The following is a 26002-nucleotide window of genomic DNA, read 5'->3' on the forward strand; positions in this document are numbered from 1 at the left end:
CCCTTCACAAGCTTCCGTTCAAGATGCTCACGCAGAAACGCATCTTCGGGTGCATCCGTCCCCTAGATTGGTTTGCAGCGATCGACCTGAAGGACACGTACTTCCATGTGTCGCTCCTTCCGCGCCACAGGCCATTCCTGCGGTTTGCGTTCGAAGGACGGGCATATCAGTACAAGGTCCTGCCCTTCGGGCTGTCCCTGTCACCCCGTATCTTCATGAAAGTAATGGAAGCAGCCCTTTTTCCCATGAGAGAACAGGGCGTTCGCATTCTCAACTACCTTGACGACTGGCTCATACTGGCTCAGTCTCAGGGCCAGTTGTGCGAACACAGGGACTTGGTGCTCTCACACCTCAACCAGTTGGGCCTTCGGGTTAACTGGGAAAAGAGCAAACTCTCCCCGACTCCATCCCCAGGCGGTCCAGCTGATTTGGAGATGTTTCGGACCCGCTCAGGTAGACCTGTTTGCGTCCCTAGAGACCTCTCATTGCCAGTTGTTTTACTCCCTGACCGAGGGAACACTCGGCACGGACGCACTGGCACACAGCTGGCCGCAGGGCCTTCGCAAGTATGCATTTCCCCCAGTGAGCCTTCTCGCACAGACACTGTGCAAGATCAGGGAGACGAGGAGCAGGTTCCGCTTGTAGCGCCGTACTGGCCCACTCAGACTTGGTTCCCAGGACTGATGCTCCTCGTGACAGCCCCTCCTTGGCATTATTCCTCTGAGGGATTTACTGACTCAGAGACGGGGCACCATGTGGCACACGCGTCCAGACCTCTGGAAACTTCATGTCTGGTCCCTGGACGGGACGCGGAGGTTCTAGGTGACCTACCCCAAGAGGTAGTTGAAAAAAGAAAAAAAACAGGAATAGCTCTGGTATCTTAACCCGCTGCGCTTACAGTCATAGCCATACAGCATCATCTTTTCTAGATTTTGGCCAGATGTAGTCTACTAAACAAAAGAAAAAAAATCTGTTAACGCTTTAAAGACATTAAAATATTTTTTCAAGATATTTAAAAATGTTTGCTGCATTGTTAAAAACGCTATTCGTATAAAATTGCAGTTTGAGAGGGAAAACACATAAGTCGCATTTTATTATTAGCCTACATTAAGAAATAATGTAAGCAAACATGCCGGCAAAGCAAAATGTTTACAAACATTATAAACACAGCTATTAGTTTCCTTAATTCTCTCCACAACAAATCCTCTAAAGTGAAAGTGATTTAAAGCGTTTAGGCTAGGCCTATATAAACGTCAAGCCAAAAACAAATTAATTTAAGGTGAAACTGATGCCTACCTCTCTCATTCGGCACAAATCCAAACGTTTCCATATTCGCGACATATCTGGATGCTAAAATATTATTTATTATGTAATAGGCTTTATACTTTCATCGATGTAAATCCTCATCCTTCACATCAGCTATATCAGCACAGTGAGGCGGTGGTCATGCTGAACACAACAGGTTGGACAACGGAGCACTGTAACTTTATAGTGTTTCTTTATCTGTATTTTATTTTGATAATGAACAGGCTGCAATGACGCTAAAATATGTTGTGTTTGTGTGCGCATGAGCCGGACTGATATCATATACCAACGCTGGTTAGTTATAGAAGCAAGACATCATTCAAAACTGCCAAGCTTTTGCAAAATAAAGAAAACTGTAAAATAAAGAAAAGTGTAAAGCTTTTGTAAAATTAAAAAACTTCTTTCTCATTTTCCTTTCTGAGAATTTGCATAGAATATTTGCATAGACCATACTACTTGAATTCGTGATTGGTTGACAGCAAATTTAAAATATTAAATGGAATTATAAAATAATGTTATTAACTGGTTAATGGTCATTTCAAATTTTTGATTCTGTTCTGGACTATAAAACTTGATTTTGTTTCTGTTTCTGGTTCTGTTCCTGTCAACATTTCCTTCGTTTTTGGTTTTTGTTTGAGCGCTAATGAAGCCTCATTAGCGCTCAAACACTAGCCTAATGTCCTAATTAGCAGCTGAAGGGAGGGCAGATGGTGCTTCTTACGTCGCTGCTGGATGGTGTTAGCTGTACACTGGAAGCACCTTTTCCTCTCTTCAGGCTGATAACGGCTCAGAGAGCACTAACCAATCGTTTGAAGCCAGTGCAATCAGTGTAGGTCAGCAGCTTTGAGGGTCCATTGTCCACTCTCAATATCATCAGGGACAGGAGGAGGCTCAGGCCTCAAAAGAGAGATGGTAGTATACGTTGTGTCAAAATGGTTGATTTATTACCCTCATAAAAATTCCACCCCCCTCCCATAACTGGACACCTGTTTTGTACACCCCTAGCCCCCACCGTCTCTAAGCGGCCATTTTATTGACCTTATGGTGAACTTAAGAATTTATGACAATGTGTGTGTGTGTGTGTGTATGTGTGTGTGTGGGGCCAATGTTATGTGGTTTAAACTTTAAATGGTGAATTTGTGTTAAATGGGGTAAAGGGATGTTTTTATTAAAGTGTTTTCACATACATATCAAGAAAAAAAACATCAAACATGTACGTAAAACGTACAAAGACTGTTTATTTCCCTACAAGTGTAGACTTAAAACAGGAAAAACGTAGAAAATAAAACAAAAAAGCATTAGATACACTATCTTAAAACTAGTTGTTTGACAAAGTTAAATAGAAGAAGTGAGCGCGTTCGTTTAAACCTATTTTGCGGTTTTAAAAAGTTGTGACTTTAAAACAGATACAAAGTTAAATAATATAGATTCGTTTTTATCTTACGATGGTACGTGTGTTTTTCCCTTACAAGTGGACACTAGTCTTGTTAAAACAGTTTTAGGAAAAACTAAAACAAATAAAAAGCATTAGATACGCTATTTCCTATCATTAGAATTTAAAACTAGGTCCTTTGACAAAGTTAAATAAATAGAAGAGTTGCGAGCGCGTTCGTTTATCTATAACAAAAAAGAATCGGATGCGTTAGTTAAAACAATAAGATATTTATCAAAAAACTATGTCTTGCTTTTTTTTTAAAGTTTGACTTTATAACAGACATAAAGTTAAATAATATAGAGACGAGTTCTCTTACCGTGAAGTGAAATAAAAAATATCAGACCGTTAAAACACCAGCATAAGATAGCTGTAAAATCTTTTCACATTACAATTGAAAACCTAGCATTTGTCCCAACTTAGAAAAGTTAAACAAATGTCTATCTTACGGCGATCGTTAAAACACCAGCATAAGATACTTGTCGAAGTCTATCTTGCGGTCTACCATTAGCTGCACTGACAGAAAGTTAAACAAAAAGAAAAAGCCCTGATCATCTTACGTTGAAACATCCGTCCTCAGTGCTGTCAAAACTCAGAATGAGCTCGCGGGCCGCTGTCAGGACACACCCACAGCACCGCCCTCTAACGCTGTAAGGAGAGACCGGTCTGAAGATTTGCATGTTAAAGAAATTAAAGTAATGTTTTAACATTAGAACAAAGTTATTTTATAAATATTTTACATTTCTCAATTAATGAAACCGTTCACCATTCATCATAAACCTTTTCACTTTTGAAATTAGGTTAATCTATACAAGTTTTCTTTTAAACATTCACCTCTAGGACACAGGAAAGTGTTGTTTTATTTTATTTTATTTGTTATTCATACTTAACACCTTTTATTTATTTACTCTTTGATATTGTCAATCTTAAAACTTCTAGTGTGCTATGTCGGTTAAAATACACATGTGTGAGGACAAACTGAAATGTATACAGAGTAATAAAATCAGCACACCTCTCTGATTTTCTTGCCGTAAGACTTGTTATCAGTTGAAACAGACGTACAACCTCTAAACATTTACATCAACACACAATATGCAAAATATCACCGCTCATGCACCGCAATGAAACGAGAGAAGTTTGAAGATGGCGCGCAGAATCCTTGACGCTGTGCTATATCAGTTGCACGCGCAAATATCAGAATGAAAAGTGGTAAGAGAGGATTACACTGTGATTTTCTCACCGTAACACTTGCGTGTGTTATCTATCAATTGAAACAGAAGTGCGTAATTAAACCTCTAAAGTTTTACAACATGCACCTGCGAGCGCGCAGGGTCTGATGCGAACTTTGCCTAAAGTTCACTGATCAAAGCATCTCTATGGCATCTATTTTATGACGTGCACCTGCGTGTGTGAACTCTGTCGAAGGTTTAGGAAAAAGTTCACAGACCGGTCAAAGGAAGTGTGACCTATTGAACCTTTTCATGACACACATCTGGTGAAGTTAGGTATAATTGAGAATTGAGTATTTATAATGTATTTATAATCTATTCGAATGTGACTTTAAACTAACGTTTAGGATGTGATGAGATAGTCAAAGAAGGCGATAACCACAAACTTAAATAAATACAGGTCCCCAAAGATGATGGTTTTAATAAAATGCTGTAGGAAAACATTCTTTAATTTACTTAATTTTACCTAGTTTTATTTATTTTTTCACTCATATATTTTTCATCCGTCAACACAAACACACACACACCTACACATAAACATCCACATAAACAACCATACAGTTAAATATTTAAACTTTTATGATGTCTCATACAAACCTTTTATAAATAAAAAACTTTTAGAATCACACTGGGTATCTTTACAAGGTGATGAAAAGCAGCATGATTAAACAATGATATAACTTTTGTTTTAAAAAATACGTTTTTAGATCTTCCAAACCTAAAACCACAATGTTCTAAAGCAAGGATTAGAAGCAGTCAAACGATCCTCTGAGTAAAGCAAGACACTTACAGAGATTTTTCTTTAGGAATTGGACCTAAATTAGATAGATAAAGAAAAAACACGCACACACACACACACAAATCTGAGTATGCTAAATTTTAAATACGACCAAAATCATATATATTGTTTTTACTTGTTGTTGTCATTTAAGAAATGTTTTCATTTTAATCTACACTGTAGATAGTATGTGTACTGTAAAAGAACAAATATACATTTCACTTAAAACTTCAGTAAAATAATTACACCGGCAGTTTTAAACATGATTAAAAAGTTTTAAACACTTTGTGTGTCACTAAAGTAAGTCATGATGTCAATTGTCTTTAAATTAAACTTTAGTTTTATTCTTCAATTTCTTTAAAATAGCCTGATGATAATACATCCCAAGTGGTTTTCTCACGAGTAGATAACTCTTTGGATGTCTTTGTGACAAACACATAATTTTTTACTTCAGAAAAGTTTTCGAAACGTATGACTGAACTTTTACTCATTTGACAGACCTACGTTTCAAATTATTTACCCGAGGCGTTTAACAGCCAGAGGGGTTACATGTTATTTTCTAACGTTCGTGGGAACCTTTATTGGTGTAAATTTCTCACCTAGAACACAAAACTTGTAAATCTTTTGGATTGTGTATGTTTTAGGTGAAGACAGCTCTTTGCGAAAGACAGCTCTTTAAGTCTTGCTGTTTTAACCTTAAACCTATTACACCTGAAGCAAATCAAACTATTGCACTGAAAGCTGCACATTCATTCAAGTTTGAACATGTTAAAATCTCTGCACTCTTGTAAAGACACATAAAACACACACACACACACACACACATACACTAAAACAAAACCCTATACAGTTAAACATTTAGACTATTATGATGTGTACTATTTATGTTTTCATCTCTACAAGATGAGGAAAGCAGCATGATTAAACAATGATATAACTTTTGTTTTAACAAATAAGTTTAGATCTTTCAAACCTAAAACCACGATGCTCTAGAGCAAGGATTAGAAGCGGTCAAATGATCCTCTGATTAACGCAAGACTCTTACAGAGGTTTTTCTTTAGGAATTTGACCTATATTAGACTGAAAATTACTTACGATTGTCTGCAACAAAAGTATAAGGTCCCACAAATGCTTCTCAGAATCTTTACAACAGATTAGACTTTCTTTCTCAATTTAAAAACGGTATTATTAACCGCAGAGTTTAAATGTAGCATTTGTTCACAGTATAATGTTCTATTAAAATAAAAACAACTGGTCTATATAGGTTTATCTGACTAAGATTTGATCAAATAACTGATATAAGAAACATGCAAATATTTGATAAGTCCATCTTATCACACCACAACCTGACGTGTCTGATGGTTTATGATGGTATCTTCCTGATACAGATGTGTTAAGTGTGTGTAAAATAGTTTAAAAAGTCATATTTTTAGCTTTCACGTAGGATTTGTATCCACGCTCAAGTGGTTTTGTGTAACATAATCCTGAGACAAATGAAAACAGAATGCGTGAAAGGGGTTTCTCTTTAAGATATTTGTAATGACAGACTAAAAGCTTTATAAAACAATCGTGCGTATGCATTTCTCTTGTACATGTATACAGTAACCGATGAATACACAAAACAGTATTAATACATAACCTCATAAATTCAGCGTGATTCTATCATATCAATCAATAATAAAATATTTAATTTATATACCGTATCAGACTTTCTCTTCAAAACACAAACTTTCTTAAGACTTTTTTAAATGTGTTGAACAATCGGTTTTGGGGGAAAACAGTATAGTGTTGTGTTTCTAAGTTAGGATGCTTGTAGTTAATCCCGTCTTTATCTAAAATATTTTTGTATTCAAACTGTCTCACGCACACACACACATGTTGGTTTTAATGTTTTCTGGGGACTCTCCATAAGCGTAATGGTTTTTATACTGAACAAACTGTGTGCGCTATTGCCCTACACCAACCCTACACCTAAACTTAGCCCTCACAGGAGACTTTGTCCATTTTTAGATTTTCAAAAGAACACCATTTAGTATGTTTTTTTTTTTTAAGCCTTTTGAATTATGGGGACATAGGCAGTGTCCTCATAAACCACCTTCATATTGTAATACCTCTGTCATACCCACGTCATTATACAAATTTGTGTCCTCATAAACCACATAAACATGTACACAGGCACACACAGCTTTCCCGGTCAGCCGCAAATTGCCAACAATATTCTTAACTTTGTTTTATCATTCAGCTGTAGCTAAAACCTATAACGGAGTTATACTATAGATGCTGAAAGAGCTCATTAACCTGTTTAACTCTAAAAATGTTAACAATGTCGCTCACGACTAGTTTAACAAACAAGGGTACGCTCATAAAACAAGTCTGGAAGCGATTTGAACCATTCTAACAACAAGTACAACCGCTGCAGAAAATAGCCCCGCAGTAAACTCTGGATGTGATAACGACCGCCTTATCAGATGTTCAACATATTATTACAAGGCCTTGCTTATAGTTTATGATGAAGGTAGAAAAATATAAGAACACAACCAAATCCTAACACTATTTCACGAAATAACGCAACAACGGGTGCTCCGTTTCAACATATACACGTCAAATCTGTTTTACCCTAAGTATATCGTATTCTTCTTATATATATCTATATATATATATATATATATAGATATATATATATATTTGTTTAGGGTAAATAGCTACGTTTTAACAATTCTTTTTGTTTTTACAAAGATGTTATATTGAACGCGTGTAACTAATACCTCCTTCAAACATTGCTGCCTTTCAGGTCAGCGAACCACAATACCCAGCATACACCTCAGACTACAAACGCGGCCGTCGGGGATCCATAACCCAAAATGCTTGTGCGTGACAGCGCTCTAAACCGTAGGACTTCTGATTATACGGGCGCACAGATATAAAAAGACACGCATTTCCACACTTTTTGTGAAGTACACGCACCTTTCCGTGTTGTGATGATGTAAACCCTTTTTGTGGTCTCTGTTAGCGACGTGAAGTCCAATACATTTCTGCGAAACGATTCTTTCCCACAGTTCGGTTCAGTGATTCGGTTCAAATAACCAATTCTTTGTCTCATTAAGTCGTCTCGCTGTAATCAAAACGGGTGTGAAAGGTGGGATAACATATTAACGTGATGTTTTGGTACGTGTCTTACACAACTGTGCGTTACTTAACGTTTTTATTAAGTTTTAATATAAAAGGTAATAGTCTGTTAACAATTTTGATGCTTTTATTATGAAATCGTACAAAGAACCACTAAAGTACGCACTGTTTGTTAACACGGAATAGTCAAAATAATAACCTACTACGAGGTTTATTTACAGCATGCCGAATGTAATACAGTTAAACAGAAACATTACAACATTTCAAACTTGTTAAACAACAGCTTCAATACATTCCTCTTATGAAAACGATTAAAATCGAATGCTGTCAAACAGAACGTTGTCTGCAAGTTCCCGACGTGTAAATTACCAACAAGTTCTCAATATTCTCAATATGAAAATATGTTCAAAACGCATAAACATCCATCACGCATATAGTTTGTGCGTCGATTTAACACGTTCTGTACATACGATCAAAAACACGACCGACAGACAGACAAAAGCTCAACGATAGCTGAGATGGATCAGGAGGGAGGACAAAATTATTATTCTTCGTCACAATAACATACCGGGTCCGAGAAATTTGATACCCTTACTACAGATTTTCGCGACATTCTTTATTCTAGTTGTTATTTTCCTCTTATTCAATCATAAACCTGCAAGAGTTAAATTAATTGATAACATTTGAACAAATTCTCTAAGTGAAAAAATGAAATCCTGTGTTTTACGTTCAGATTTGTCTGATCGTTTTGCGATATTGCATCATTCTGTAATTCGGGTTAACAGGGTTAAATTCTCAAAAGAAATACAACAACGATTAAACGACAGTCCTTCTACATGACACCGCTTAAGACTAAACAACACTAAAGGACTTCTTTCTGGTCTGTCTACGATGCGTGCGTTCACAAGACAACCCGTGCACGAAAAACGGGGGTTTGTGTCTTTCTGTTAGCTACATACGACTATTTCACTTCAAACTTTTCTAACTATTACGCTTGAAGCTACGCGTTTCACAGTACATACGCAGATACGTGTTTCTTTTTCGCATGTCTCTAAACAATAGTTAGGTAAATGACTTACATACAGCTGATACGTCATTTTAAGTAAAAGGTGGGACGATTTATTTCTTTTTTATTTTGACCACACCAATGCTTTGATACCCACGTTTTCGACGTCTGTCTTTTAAGCCTGACCCCAGAAAACAGATGTCTCAAAATTTAGTTCTTCTTTTTATGAAAACGTGCGGTAAACAGTTTTTGTCCTCATCTGCAGTATACCGATGCGTTTTAACACGACATAAATCCCAATAGTTAGTTAGCAAACACGACTGTTTATTACTGAGATAAGTCACATCAGAGCTGCATTCTAGTTTATATTCAACATTTTTCATCTACCTACATGTTTAACGGCGCTACTGTTCTAGGTCTCCTCACGCCGTTGTGAGATATAAACCGCAAAGTTTTTTCATAGCGTTAAGCTTTGAAACCATAACAATTTTTACGTTTCCATGACTTTGCGCGCTCTTTCTGCTTGAATTTGTTTACCGCAGTTTCACCATCCTTATCTTATTTTCCCCCGCCTAATTGTATTTGTTAGGCCTTACGCTTGCTAGTTTTGTGCTGTTCATATAATTCGATATTTCTGCTATTTTTTATTCAATAAATATACCCTCTTCATTCACAATATTGTATCAGGTATAAGATACAAGATCCTTTCTTATTACATTGATAACAAACAAACAAAAAACTTAGTATCTGTACCGCTTAAATAGTTACCTTTAAATGTTTTAAATAAAGACATTTTTATGAAGTCAGAGAACAGAACAAGGAGTTGAGACAACCTTTTATTTCAACAATATATCGTTGAGTATCCGATCATACATTGAAGTAGTGACGAAAATGATCACATTTACAAACAAGCGGTAGTAACGACATTATACCGGTGGTCTAGCCAGAAAAGAAAATCTCTGCAGACAAACATGTTTTGCTCAAATATAAAATCAACCAGCGATTCAACAATTTCACACGTTATAGAATCACAATTTTTTGCAACCAACGACGTGCATAAATCTGTTATACACGTACACAGACAGAGAACCTCGTTAATGTCCATTTCATCCTCACATTCAGACGTTACATCCAGAATTTTTCTGGTTATTAAAAAGACAGACTCTTTGCTGGTGAGAAACATGCTACTCAAATCAGGCCATGGGTTATTTTTCAGGCTTCTTACAACGTCCATTTCGTTCTTGAGATTTTTTACACGCTCTGTATCCCCCGCACAATCGCGATTCGGATCGCAAGCATGGTCGATGGCCGTTTGCATCAGTTTGATCATCTGTCCTCGGTAATGCGGTTTAACAGCGGGGTCTATGACGTCTTTTACAAGACACGTTTTTCCAGTACCGTAGTCGCACTCCAGTCGCACATCCGCAACATCTCCAGAACTCCGGTCACGATCCATTAGCTTTTGCACAGCGTCAGACGATTTTTCAGAATTCGATTCTTTCCAAGAGATACGTTTTGTCCCCTAACCGATATAGAGCGTTGTCGCCGTTTCCTAAAATCTTGATTGACCGTTTTAATCCGCGACGGTCCTGTGGAATTTCGCTTTCAGTTTCCGGTTTATGGTTCAGATCCGCCGAAGCGTTATCAGTAGAAACATTGCGGGGGGCGTCAGGCTCAGATGAATTGGATTCTTGAAGCTGATTCTGTCGATCCATGTATATAACGTTTTGATTGACCTAGCTCCTCCGTCTGCACTTTCAAACCTGGTAGCAACGCCGTAACTGAGTTTGTCAGACCAGTCATCGTCGGTTTTAGATTTCGGAACCGCCCTCAACCTGTTGGCTGGTGTACAGGGTGGGGGTTGTCGCCAGGAATTCCTAAACATCGGCCTCGGCTAAGATAAGTTTTTTGTTTGTTTGTTATCAATGTAATAAGAAAGGATCTTGTATCTTATACCTGATACAATATTGTGAATGAAGAGGGTATATTTATTGAATAAAAAATAGCAGAAATATCGAATTATATGAACAGCACAAAACTAGCAAGCGTAAGGCCTAACAAATACAATTAGGCGGGGGAAAATAAGATAAGGATGGTGAAACTGCGGTAAACAAATTCAAGCAGAAAGAGCGCGCAAAGTCATGGAAACGTAAAAATTGTTATGGTTTCAAAGCTTAACGCTATGAAAAAACTTTGCGGTTTATATCTCACAACGGCGTGAGGAGACCTAGAACAGTAGCGCCGTTAAACATGTAGGTAGATGAAAAATGTTGAATATAAACTAGAATGCAGCTCTGATGTGACTTATCTCAGTAATAAACAGTCGTGTTTGCTAACTAACTATTGGGATTTATGTCGTGTTAAAACGCATCGGTATACTGCAGATGAGGACAAAAACTGTTTACCGCACGTTTTCATAAAAAGAAGAACTAAATTTTGAGACATCTGTTTTCTGGGGTCAGGCTTAAAAGACAGACGTCGAAAACGTGGGTATCAAAGCATTGGTGTGGTCAAAATAAAAAAGAAATAAATCGTCCCACCTTTTACTTAAAATGACGTATCAGCTGTATGTAAGTCATTTACCTAACTATTGTTTAGAGACATGCGAAAAAGAAACACGTATCTGCGTATGTACTGTGAAACGCGTAGCTTCAAGCGTAATAGTTAGAAAAGTTTGAAGTGAAATAGTCGTATGTAGCTAACAGAAAGACACAAACCCCCGTTTTTCGTGCACGGGTTGTCTTGTGAACGCACGCATCGTAGACAGACCAGAAAGAAGTCCTTTAGTGTTGTTTAGTCTTAAGCGGTGTCATGTAGAAGGACTGTCGTTTAATCGTTGTTGTATTTCTTTTGAGAATTTAACCCTGTTAACCCGAATTACAGAATGATGCAATATCGCAAAACGATCAGACAAATCTGAACGTAAAACACAGGATTTCATTTTTTCACTTAGAGAATTTGTTCAAATGTTATCAATTAATTTAACTCTTGCAGGTTTATGATTGAATAAGAGGAAAATAACAACTAGAATAAAGAATGTCGCGAAAATCTGTAGTAAGGGTATCAAATTTCTCGGACCCGGTATGTTATTGTGACGAAGAATAATAATTTTGTCCTCCCTCCTGATCCATCTCAGCTATCGTTGAGCTTTTGTCTGTCTGTCGGTCGTGTTTTTGATCGTATGTACAGAACGTGTTAAATCGACGCACAAACTATATGCGTGATGGATGTTTATGCGTTTTGAACATATTTTCATATTGAGAATATTGAGAACTTGTTGGTAATTTACACGTCGGGAACTTGCAGACAACGTTCTGTTTGACAGCATTCGATTTTAATCGTTTTCATAAGAGGAATGTATTGAAGCTGTTGTTTAACAAGTTTGAAATGTTGTAATGTTTCTGTTTAACTGTATTACATTCGGCATGCTGTAAATAAACCTCGTAGTAGGTTATTATTTTGACTATTCCGTGTTAACAAACAGTGCGTACTTTAGTGGTTCTTTGTACGATTTCATAATAAAAGCATCAAAATTGTTAACAGACTATTACCTTTTATATTAAAACTTAATAAAAACGTTAAGTAACGCACAGTTGTGTAAGACACGTACCAAAACATCACGTTAATATGTTATCCCACCTTTCACACCCGTTTTGATTACAGCGAGACGACTTAATGAGACAAAGAATTGGTTATTTGAACCGAATCACTGAACCGAACTGTGGGAAAGAATCGTTTCGCAGAAATGTATTGGACTTCACGTCGCTAACAGAGACCACAAAAAGGGTTTACATCATCACAACACGGAAAGGTGCGTGTACTTCACAAAAAGTGTGGAAATGCGTGTCTTTTTATATCTGTGCGCCCGTATAATCAGAAGTCCTACGGTTTAGAGCGCTGTCACGCACAAGCATTTTGGGTTATGGATCCCCGACGGCCGCGTTTGTAGTCTGAGGTGTATGCTGGGTATTGTGGTTCGCTGACCTGAAAGGCAGCAATGTTTGAAGGAGGTATTAGTTACACGCGTTCAATATAACATCTTTGTAAAAACAAAAAGAATTGTTAAAACGTAGCTATTTACCCTAAACAAATATATATATATATCTATATATATATATATATATATAGATATATATAAGAAGAATACGATATACTTAGGGTAAAACAGATTTGACGTGTATATGTTGAAACGGAGCACCCGTTGTTGCGTTATTTCGTGAAATAGTGTTAGGATTTGGTTGTGTTCTTATATTTTTCTACCTTCATCATAAACTATAAGCAAGGCCTTGTAATAATATGTTGAACATCTGATAAGGCGGTCGTTATCACATCCAGAGTTTACTGCGGGGCTATTTTCTGCAGCGGTTGTACTTGTTGTTAGAATGGTTCAAATCGCTTCCAGACTTGTTTTATGAGCGTACCCTTGTTTGTTAAACTAGTCGTGAGCGACATTGTTAACATTTTTAGAGTTAAACAGGTTAATGAGCTCTTTCAGCATCTATAGTATAACTCCGTTATAGGTTTTAGCTACAGCTGAATGATAAAACAAAGTTAAGAATATTGTTGGCAATTTGCGGCTGACCGGGAAAGCTGTGTGTGCCTGTGTACATGTTTATGTGGTTTATGAGGACACAAATTTGTATAATGACGTGGGTATGACAGAGGTATTACAATATGAAGGTGGTTTATGAGGACACTGCCTATGTCCCCATAATTCAAAAGGCTTAAAAAAAAAAAACATACTAAATGGTGTTCTTTTGAAAATCTAAAAATGGACAAAGTCTCCTGTGAGGGCTAAGTTTAGGTGTAGGGTTGGTGTAGGGCAATAGCGCACACAGTTTGTTCAGTATAAAAACCATTACGCTTATGGAGAGTCCCCAGAAAACATTAAAACCAACATGTGTGTGTGTGCGTGAGACAGTTTGAATACAAAAATATTTTAGATAAAGACGGGATTAACTACAAGCATCCTAACTTAGAAACACAACACTATACTGTTTTCCCCCAAAACCGATTGTTCAACACATTTAAAAAAGTCTTAAGAAAGTTTGTGTTTTGAAGAGAAAGTCTGATACGGTATATAAATTAAATATTTTATTATTGATTGATATGATAGAATCACGCTGAATTTATGAGGTTATGTATTAATACTGTTTTGTGTATTCATCGGTTACTGTATACATGTACAAGAGAAATGCATACGCACGATTGTTTTATAAAGCTTTTAGTCTGTCATTACAAATATCTTAAAGAGAAACCCCTTTCACGCATTCTGTTTTCATTTGTCTCAGGATTATGTTACACAAAACCACTTGAGCGTGGATACAAATCCTACGTGAAAGCTAAAAATATGACTTTTTAAACTATTTTACACACACTTAACACATCTGTATCAGGAAGATACCATCATAAACCATCAGACACGTCAGGTTGTGGTGTGATAAGATGGACTTATCAAATATTTGCATGTTTCTTATATCAGTTATTTGATCAAATCTTAGTCAGATAAACCTATATAGACCAGTTGTTTTTATTTTAATAGAACATTATACTGTGAACAAATGCTACATTTAAACTCTGCGGTTAATAATACCGTTTTTAAATTGAGAAAGAAAGTCTAATCTGTTGTAAAGATTCTGAGAAGCATTTGTGGGACCTTATACTTTTGTTGCAGACAATCGTAAGTAATTTTCAGTCTAATATAGGTCAAATTCCTAAAGAAAAACCTCTGTAAGAGTCTTGCGTTAATCAGAGGATCATTTGACCGCTTCTAATCCTTGCTCTAGAGCATCGTGGTTTTAGGTTTGAAAGATCTAAACTTATTTGTTAAAACAAAAGTTATATCATTGTTTAATCATGCTGCTTTCCTCATCTTGTAGAGATGAAAACATAAATAGTACACATCATAATAGTCTAAATGTTTAACTGTATAGGGTTTTGTTTTAGTGTATGTGTGTGTGTGTGTGTGTGTGTTTTATGTGTCTTTACAAGAGTGCAGAGATTTTAACATGTTCAAACTTGAATGAATGTGCAGCTTTCAGTGCAATAGTTTGATTTGCTTCAGGTGTAATAGGTTTAAGGTTAAAACAGCAAGACTTAAAGAGCTGTCTTTCGCAAAGAGCTGTCTTCACCTAAAACATACACAATCCAAAAGATTTACAAGTTTTGTGTTCTAGGTGAGAAATTTACACCAATAAAGGTTCCCACGAACGTTAGAAAATAACATGTAACCCCTCTGGCTGTTAAACGCCTCGGGTAAATAATTTGAAACGTAGGTCTGTCAAATGAGTAAAAGTTCAGTCATACGTTTCGAAAACTTTTCTGAAGTAAAAAATTATGTGTTTGTCACAAAGACATCCAAAGAGTTATCTACTCGTGAGAAAACCACTTGGGATGTATTATCATCAGGCTATTTTAAAGAAATTGAAGAATAAAACTAAAGTTTAATTTAAAGACAATTGACATCATGACTTACTTTAGTGACACACAAAGTGTTTAAAACTTTTTAATCATGTTTAAAACTGCCGGTGTAATTATTTTACTGAAGTTTTAAGTGAAATGTATATTTGTTCTTTTACAGTACACATACTATCTACAGTGTAGATTAAAATGAAAACATTTCTTAAATGACAACAACAAGTAAAAACAATATATATGATTTTGGTCGTATTTAAAATTTAGCATACTCAGATTTGTGTGTGTGTGTGTGCGTGTTTTTTCTTTATCTATCTAATTTAGGTCCAATTCCTAAAGAAAAATCTCTGTAAGTGTCTTGCTTTACTCAGAGGATCGTTTGACTGCTTCTAATCCTTGCTTTAGAACATTGTGGTTTTAGGTTTGGAAGATCTAAAAACGTATTTTTTAAAACAAAAGTTATATCATTGTTTAATCATGCTGCTTTTCATCACCTTGTAAAGATACCCAGTGTGATTCTAAAAGTTTTTTATTTATAAAAGGTTTGTATGAGACATCATAAAAGTTTAAATATTTAACTGTATGGTTGTTTATGTGGATGTTTATGTGTAGGTGTGTGTGTGTTTGTGTTGACGGATGAAAAATATATGAGTGAAAAAATAAATAAAACTAGGTAAAATTAAGTAAATTAAAGAATGTTTTCCTACAGCATTTTATTAAAACCATCATCTTTGGGGACCTGTATTTATTTAAGTTTGTGGTTATCGCCTTCTTTGACTATCTCATCACATCCTAAACGTTAGTTTAAAGTCACATTCGAATAGATTATAAATACATTATAAATACTCAATTCTCAATTATACCTAACTTCACCAGATGTGTGTCATGAAAAGGTTCAATAGGTCACACTTCCTTTGACCGGTCTGTGAACTTTTTCCTAAACCTTCGACAGAGTTCACACACGCAGGTGCACGTCATAAAATAGATGCCATAGAGATGCTTTGATCAGTGAACTTTAGGCAAAGTTCGCATCAGACCCTGCGCGCTCGCAGGTGCATGTTGTAAAACTTTAGAGGTTTAATTACGCACTTCTGTTTCAATTGATAGATAACACACGCAAGTGTTACGGTGAGAAAATCACAGTGTAATCCTCTCTTACCACTTTTCATTCTGATATTTGCGCGTGCAACTGATATAGCACAGCGTCAAGGATTCTGCGCGCCATCTTCAAACTTCTCTCGTTTCATTGCGGTGCATGAGCGGTGATATTTTGCATATTGTGTGTTGATGTAAATGTTTAGAGGTTGTACGTCTGTTTCAACTGATAACAAGTCTTACGGCAAGAAAATCAGAGAGGTGTGCTGATTTTATTACTCTGTATACATTTCAGTTTGTCCTCACACATGTGTATTTTAACCGACATAGCACACTAGAAGTTTTAAGATTGACAATATCAAAGAGTAAATAAATAAAAGGTGTTAAGTATGAATAACAAATAAAATAAAATAAAACAACACTTTCCTGTGTCCTAGAGGTGAATGTTTAAAAGAAAACTTGTATAGATTAACCTAATTTCAAAAGTGAAAAGGTTTATGATGAATGGTGAACGGTTTCATTAATTGAGAAATGTAAAATATTTATAAAATAACTTTGTTCTAATGTTAAAACATTACTTTAATTTCTTTAACATGCAAATCTTCAGACCGGTCTCTCCTTACAGCGTTAGAGGGCGGTGCTGTGGGTGTGTCCTGACAGCGGCCCGCGAGCTCATTCTGAGTTTTGACAGCACTGAGGACGGATGTTTCAACGTAAGATGATCAGGGCTTTTTCTTTTTGTTTAACTTTCTGTCAGTGCAGCTAATGGTAGACCGCAAGATAGACTTCGACAAGTATCTTATGCTGGTGTTTTAACGATCGCCGTAAGATAGACATTTGTTTAACTTTTCTAAGTTGGGACAAATGCTAGGTTTTCAATTGTAATGTGAGAAGATTTTACAGCTATCTTATGCTGGTGTTTTAACGGTCTGATATTTTTTATTTCACTTCACGGTAAGAGAACTCGTCTCTATATTATTTAACTTTATGTCTGTTATAAAGTCAAACTTTAAAAAAAAAGCAAGACATAGTTTTTTGATAAATATCTTATTGTTTTAACTAACGCATCCGATTCTTTTTTGTTATAGATAAACGAACGCGCTCGCAACTCTTCTATTTATTTAACTTTGTCAAAGGACCTAGTTTTAAATTCTAATGATAGGAAATAGCGTATCTAATGCTTTTTATTTGTTTTAGTTTTTCCTAAAACTGTTTTAACAAGACTAGTGTCCACTTGTAAGGGAAAAACACACGTACCATCGTAAGATAAAAACGAATCTATATTATTTAACTTTGTATCTGTTTTAAAGTCACAACTTTTTAAAACCGCAAAATAGGTTTAAACGAACGCGCTCACTTCTTCTATTTAACTTTGTCAAACAACTAGTTTTAAGATAGTGTATCTAATGCTTTTTTGTTTTATTTTCTACGTTTTTCCTGTTTTAAGTCTACACTTGTAGGGAAATAAACAGTCTTTGTACGTTTTACGTACATGTTTGATGTTTTTTTTCTTGATATGTATGTGAAAACACTTTAATAAAAACATCCCTTTACCCCATTTAACACAAATTCACCATTTAAAGTTTAAACCACATAACATTGGCCCCACACACACACATACACACACACACACACACATTGTCATAAATTCTTAAGTTCACCATAAGGTCAATAAAATGGCCGCTTAGAGACGGTGGGGGCTAGGGGTGTACAAAACAGGTGTCCAGTTATGGGAGGGGGGTGGAATTTTTATGAGGGTAATAAATCAACCATTTTGACACAACGTATACTACCATCTCTCTCTCAAATATCAGCATTGATCCACGTCATACGAGATGCAATCACTCAACTTTATTGATCAGTCGGCACACATGTGTTTCACTATTTCTAGTAATAGCAGTAATATCTGATGCTCTCCACTGGCCCAGAAATAATTCAGTTTGTGTTGATTTCTGGATTGTTTCAGAACATTTTATATTCACATTACCGAAATAATTAAATGTGAGGCTTGGGAATTGTTTGGAATCTTCCTCACTCGTGATGGCAGATCAAGGAAGTTCCTGTAGAAACGCTGTCATCTAGGGAAGATGGCTTTATATATTTGACTGATATGCATATGTGCGTGTTTAATGAGACGTTTCCGGTGTGTGGGATACAGTTTGTTTCATCTCAGCACAGCCTTCTCAGAAATGCACTCTCTATTTGTATGCAGATGTATTCTCATTTTCAGATCCACTGTATTTTTCATCATTAATTGATTCCCTTTGAACATTATGACACGAGTTATCATATTATTTAATAACGGAATGGCCCAACACAGCTCTCAATTAATCCAGCCGGGTGTCGTTGTGGGATAAAAGAAAGAGACAAGGATGGAGCAGTGGGGATGTTAATAATTACTAAACTGTTTAAACTGAGCGTACCAGTAATTGCTCTGTTTTACCACTGTGGCCAAGCCTTGTGCTTCTGATAATGCACAGAATAAAAGAAAATCAATGCGGTAGGCAGAATACAAATATATATATATATATATATATATATATATACTGTATGTGGAAAAAGCTAGAGATTTCTAGAATCAGAGCTAAATGAACAGGGAGAATCCAGGTTCATTACATGTTCATGTCATTAAGTGTTTCCAAATGTACAGAAGCCCACAGAGACTAGTTATTGTTCACTATAGTGAAGTACTGTTTACAGATACTGTAACAGAACCTAAATTATACACTTCTCCCTCATACATAAAAAAGAGAGAGAAACATCTTCAAAGAGATGCTCTACAAAAATCTGCTAAATAGCTCAGCAAGCATTTGTTCAGAGCATTTGTTAAAAACAAAGCTGCCAAAACAATGAGGTTTATACTTCCTCATCATTGTGATGGACATCTGCAACAACACATCAGTGTCTACTTCACCTCATGCTCAGACACAGTGTTGACCACAAATGTGCAAAATGTGTAGCGTCAAACACTCGTCCAAAAATCCAGTAGGCAAATAATATAAGGTGCGTAGATCCAAAAAATACAAAGATACAATGATGAAAGAGATCTGTACTCATCCAAATTCAACTCAAATGGCTTATTTCATTCGGTGCACATGGCACCGAGGAAGAGTTAATACCGAAAAAACGTTCTGCACTTTTGCACATATTTTTGTGATCTCTGAGCAATAAATGAAATAAGCCTGGGCTTAATTTGCACGATTTCATCTTTCATCTTTGTTAATTTCCTAACATAAATATATCAAAACTTAATTTTTGATTAGTAATATGCATTGCTAAGAACTTCATTTGAACAACTTTAAAGTCGATTTTCTCAATATTTAGATTTTTTTGCACCCTCAGATTCCAGATTTTCAAATAGTTGTATCTCAGACAAATATTTTATAATTGTCCTATCATAACAAACCATACATCATGCATGCATACATCTCAATTTAAAATAAATAAATAAATACATTGACCCTTATGACTGGTTTTGTTGCCCAGGGTCACATATACTGTATGTCAGAAGAGTTGTGGTGTCTTGACCTGTCTGATGGTGTGTCTTGACAGAAACTCCACGTACTGTATGAAGGTGTCCATGTCTCTGACGGTGGAGGAGAGCGAGGAGGGACTCTGCTTCAGCAGCCGGATACGGTACCAGGAGAACGCTGAGATCACCAAGAGCAAAATGATCAACTGCCCTGACATTGACGACTATCTTGCACCCTACAAGCAGCCTACCATGACCTGGTACAAGGTACAGACTCACCTCTCACAAAGCATGAGGGGACCATGATGGATGCTTTGGTTTCTGTCTCTACTCCTAGCGCTAAACCTGAAGAGTTTAGTTCAAACCAGATGAGGTTTCTAGTCCATCTGAAGAGCTTGATTAGCTGGATTAGGTGTGTTTCAATAGGTTTTGCGCTAAACCCTTTAAACCATTTGGCTTTGAGAGGAATATTGTTCCAGGATCAACAGACCTATTTTTCTTTTTTAAAACATCAGTGAGTTTTAGGATAATGGGTTTGAAGTGAGTGAGTGTGAGAGCCGTAGGAACTCGGCAGACATGTGAAGAGTGGTGTGTTTCCTCAGGAGTGCCAGAGGAAAGAGTGGAGGACCTCCATCATCATCAACACCACCAGCCTCTGGATCCCAGAGGTCCAGGAGGACGATGGAGGGAACTACACCTGTGAACTCAAATATGGCAGCAGGGTTGTGAGACGGACCACAGAGCTCAAAGTCACAGGTACGTGTTCAAACTCGTTCATATCTGAGAAAGCAGGCAGAACCTGTTCCTAATCAATGATAGTGTCTACACTGGATGTGTTATGCAGTGCTGACAGTAAACAGATGCTGTGCTGCATGCGCTTGTGCTATAAACCATTGATGTGTTTGGAGCGTTTGCCTTGACTCGTCCAGTGCAGACGGACTCAAGTTCAGTTCAATGCATTTTATACAGAAAATGCAAGAGCAGGTCTATACACATTTATGCTAGCTGTTCCGTCCTTTTAAGACAACATTCAGATGTCTGTGGCTTTATTTGAATTAATATTTCACACATTAGGGCCCGTATTCACAAAACATTTTATCTTACCACTAAGAGTTCTCCTAAATAGCAGTAAACGTTTTTAGGTAAGACTTTTCTCTTAAAACGTATTCACAAAGCTGCTGAGACAAACTTGTACTGAGGAATAGAGAGAAGTATTAAGCTCCGTTCACAACAAGCACGATAACGGTAAAGATAACTATAACGATAACTATATTTGCGTCCACACTGACAAACTATATCGTCTGTTTATTTTAAGCGCACGTGTGTCTGCCGCTTTAAATTCTCGAGCACATTATAGCAGGATGTATTCTGATTGGCTGTCAGTGTTTTATCGTTCATCAGCTGGAAGAAATCGTTCTGGAAGTGATTCCTACGATATCGTTTCTTTGTGCCTTAAAGCCCCGTTCACACCAAGCACGATAACGATAAAGATTTAGTTCTAAAAATCGTTCTCAGTATTAAAGAACAGCAGCGTCCACATTACAACTATAACGATAAAGGCACAGAGAAACGATATCTTTGGAATCACTTCCAGAACGATTTCTTCCAGCTGATGAACGATTAAAACACTGACAGCCAATCAGAATCCATCCTGCTATAATGTGCTTGAGTTTAAAGCGGCAGACGCACGTGCTTAAAATAAACAGACGATATCGTTCGTCGGTGTGGACGCAAATATAGTTATCTTTATCGTTATCGTGCATGGTGTGAACGGGGCTTAAAGCTCAGAGTAAATAAGGGCGGGGTTTATCTTGTTGCTATGGATGATGTCAGCATGCTCATTAACTATGCACACAGTGATTGGCTGATAGTCTCTGTCAGAGATTTAAAGGTTTAAAAATAAAAATGTTCAAATAAAGATTTTAAAATGCAGGTTAAGACTATGTTCACACTTGGCGTCTTTTTTGAAGCTGTCGGTGTCTGTTTTACATTATAATCCTATGGAATAACCCCTGTTTTCAAAAAAGTCCTGAGCGCTTTTTAAAAACACCACCACCGGCGTCTTTTTCCACAGCTCAGAGCTTCTTTTCAAGTTGAAAAAAGTTGAACTTTTCTGAAAAAAACACCCTACATCAAGCGCCTGTTTGACAGCTGACCAGTGACAAGCGAGTGGCGAGTCGTTAGACAGATCGTACTAGTTTCGGAGCACAAGGAGTTGTATGAAACCGTGTATCATCCAACCGGAGCTCCTGGACTAAATTGTTGGAGGCACCATACAGTTTCCTTCCCCATATAATGTTGTGCTCCCACAAACCTCGTCGTACCAACATACCCTCCCTGTAACTTCAAAAGCTGACATTTCTGCAGCACTCAGCGCTAGGCTAGCATTGCAGCTGTTATAGCAACAAAAGACGCCCTCGGCTGCTATTTGTAACCAAAACACTGCCAGCTTTTTATTTTACTAAAGCGATGCTCTTGTCAACTTCTCCTAGTCAAAACAGATGCCAAGGGTGAACATAGCCTAAGTGTCACTAATGAAACAAGTATATGTTCAGCTAATTGTCAGCCTCGTACATGTATGCTTCTGATAAACAATTAGTGGATATGCATATAAACAGCCTTTTAATTAACAGAGTAGAATAATTGTGACTGATAGACATGCAAATGTAAAAGAAAACCAAACTGGATGCAAGAACAGCTATTATTTCTTGCCCAGCTGGTTAATGAAAACAAGGATATAATCAAAGGAGAATATAGAGTTGGGATAACCTCCAAAAAAAAAAAGATGCATGGGAAAACATATGTTTGTAAATAAATGCAGCGTGTTACTAAAATGTTCACGTTCCGAGGCAGAATGCCGGCAACAGCTATATTAGGATAGCTTGTGATTTGGTCTTAGTGACTTAGGACTCCTCTTCACTACTCCTAACGTTTCACAGATTTAGGAGCTAGTTTTACACTTTGTGAAATACTCTTAGAGCAAAAATGAAGTGAATATGGGCCGTGATATTGCCAAATAAACTGCAGTTGAGTGTTTCTCAGCTCTGGCCCTGGAGATAGACTTTCCTGTAGATTTCAGCTCGGACCCTCTAGTGAGCCTGAGCACCTCGATCAGCTGGATCAGGTGTGTTTGACTGGAGCTGGAGCTGGAGTCTGCTGGACGGTGGATCTCCAGGCCAGAGCTGAGAAGTGCTGCTGGAGCTGGTCACTTCACATTCTGTTCAGACTAAGGCTGCGTATTTATGGCAAAATCATAGTCGTTGATTTGATTTCCCTGGATACTGTAATCTTGATTATTAAAATGATGAATAGAACTGACATTAAAGTACCAGTTCTGTCTGTAATGTGACCTCAGATGATCTAGCACTGCTCTGTGTTCCGCACGGATGTCTAAAAGCAGAGCAGCTGTAGCTGTCTGTAGTCAGTAGGTTCTGGAGGGTTGCCAGAAAGTGTTTTCTCTGTCAGCCTCGTGCCTGGAGCCCATGGAGAAGTGGGTTTGTTTGAAAGCGAGCTCTTGTTCAAGCCTCCAGCCCTTCAGCCTCTTCTGTGCACATATCCAGGATAAATCCAGCTCTGCAGAGCAAACAACAGACTGTACAGTTTCACACAACACACAGCAGAAGAGAATCTGCTTTCACGACCTGTGTCTGGATAATGTGACCTCGCCGTGTCTTTCTAACGCTCCCTAAGGCTACACAACACTCAGCTCATCTCAGGCGCTCTCTCATTAATATACATGAATTGTTAGAAACAACAACACTTGCATATGCCGTCCTAATTAGTTCTTACAATACAGTATTGTGCATGACCATGAAAACCTGATGAAAATGAGCATACTGTACGTGCATGCATCCAGAACATTTCACTGTGCAATCACCATATAACAAAGAATGCATGATGCATTTATGATTGATTGCAGCACAGCCATAAGAAACAGATGTTAGATTTTCACAAACCACTAAACTAGAACACTACAAGTTCTAAAGTGCTGATCTAAGAACAGTGCACTTGCATTTGCTTTCTTATAGATGGTTATGCATGTGACTACAGAAGAAAACTTTTCCCAGTCAAGCAGGAGAAAGTTTGTAAGAGAGAAATAAGAGTGTCTGAGAGCTGTAAGTTTGTGTAAATCCACTCTCAGCCGGGATGTAAACGGTCAGGACTCTTTCTGTGTCACATGATAATAGGAGCTGAGACAGGAGCTCGTCTGCTAACGAGCCTTCATCATAGAAGAATGATGGGCCGCTTCGAGAGCCTCGTTCCTGCTCGTCTTCTTACAGGGCATGACAGCAGCAGAACACACACATTTATCTCAGTGTCGTTCCGATCCCCCGCACACATCATCCTCATCCTCATCAGCAGCACATGTGGGCAGAGACTGTCATGCACCTTTATTGTTTTGCCTAAGTGCCAAAGGCAGATGATTTGTTTCTTTCAGATGCTGAAGGGGCTCTAAAACTCAAAAATATATCAAGAAATAACAACGTAATTCAGTTAACCCAGCTGATTTGCATTGAAATCTTGCAAGGTTTTTGCAAGAGGAGAATTCTGTGAAAGGAGAATCTTTACACACTGCTGATCTCAAATACCACACAGCTCTCTAAAAACGACACAGTCGTCATCATCATCATCATCTTCATCTTCAAGTAAAAAGTCATGTAAAGTTGGCTCATTTAAATAGCTGGTTTTAGGAGAGTTTATTAAATTCACTCCATTAATTAAACTGTAACACTTTATGGTAAGGTTTCGTTTGTAATACAATAGCTAACACAAAATAATAATTTTACAGTATTTAGTACTTTTGGTTTATTTTCTTATAGACTGATTTTTCTTTTTAGCATTTTAAGTTATTTAAATTAACATCAATTCAATTAACAATGAACAATAATGTATTTATATACGATATTCATAAGTATGTTGTGATATCAACAAAAACCTTCTTTTAAATGTTATGAATTTAATTAATTTACATTTAGTCATTTAGCAGATGCTTTTATCCAAAGCGACTTACAAATGAGGACAACAGAAGCAATCAAAACCAACTAAAGAGCAAAGATATGGAAGTGCTGTGACACGTCTCAGTTAGCTTAACGCAGGACACAAGCAAGGTTTTTTTTTTATTATATAATAAATAAAAAGAAAACAGTTAGAACAGAAAAAGAGTAGTGAAGCTAGTGTTTTTTTTTTAAGAAAACAAGCAGTAAATGAATAGAGTGCAAGTCTAAAAGGGACAGTTTTTTTTTTTTTCAAAGAATATAATTAGAATAGAGAGTGCTAGAGTTAGAGGGTCAGATAAAGATGGAAGAGATGTGTTTTTAGCTGATTCTTGAAGATGGTTAAGGACTCAGCTGCTGGGATTGAGTTGGACAGGAGGGAACAGTTACTGTAAAGGTCTGTGAAAGTGATTTTGTGTCTCTTTGGGATGAACAATAAAGTGTCGTTCACTTGCAGAACACAAGCTTCTAGAGGCACATAAGTCTGAAGTAATGAATTTAGGTAAAGGGGTGCAAATTGAAATATAATATGGATCATTTAAATGTAGCACTGCACTGGATATTTCAGTGGCAGACCAACATTTATGGACTATCCTACTTTCCAGGGTTTTAGTTTGATGCTAAGAGTCTTCATGAAGTGTCCTGATGAACAAACAGAGGATCCAGCACGAGCAGGTTCATCTCTCAGAGACTGAAGTGCAGATGCTAGGACATCAGGTAACTCAGCCCAGAGCTCCAGCGGATGAGCTGCATTATCATGATAAAACATGGATCTTAGGGCTGAGATATACTCAGACACAGCCTGCAGTGAGAGGATGAGCGTGGAATACTGCCATTATCATGCTGCATCATCCCCAGCATCACTGCAGCAACAATGAGCAGATCTTTAAATAGAGCAGCGGTCGTGAAGTGACCGATAGCATCTCGAGAGACGTGTTACAAACACTGCTTAACATGCAGAGCTACTATAGAGAAGACTGTAGGCTGATTCCCTCAAAGTGTCCACCTTTTTCTTCAATTCAGAAGTAAGCCAATGGGCAAGACATCCGGTTCATTAGCCTCTATAGGAAAATAGAATTGGGTTTTTGAATTTTTATCTCAAAATATGTAATGGTTTTACTGGTTATGATGGGACTTGTATTGGTTTGAAT

The 26002-nt window shown here is 37.1% G+C and overlaps 1 protein-coding gene across 1 annotated transcript in view; it reads left to right on the plus strand.

Moving 5' to 3' along the window:
• LOC306853639 (X-linked interleukin-1 receptor accessory protein-like 2) overlaps positions 1–26002 on the plus strand; it is a gene marked incomplete at both ends in the record, with an annotated part of 255464 nt that overhangs the window by 160898 nt on the left and 68564 nt on the right. Inside the window, 2 exons of the mRNA XM_079391194.1 lie at positions 19938–20124; positions 20460–20613. Coding sequence (XP_079247320.1) covers positions 19938–20124; positions 20460–20613 — 341 coding nt within the window. The remainder of the gene's footprint in view (positions 1–19937; positions 20125–20459; positions 20614–26002) is intronic.

This window comes from Barbus barbus (genome assembly GCF_936440315.1).
Source record: "Barbus barbus genome assembly, chromosome: 33".
Lineage (NCBI taxonomy): Eukaryota > Metazoa > Chordata > Actinopteri > Cypriniformes > Cyprinidae > Barbus > Barbus barbus.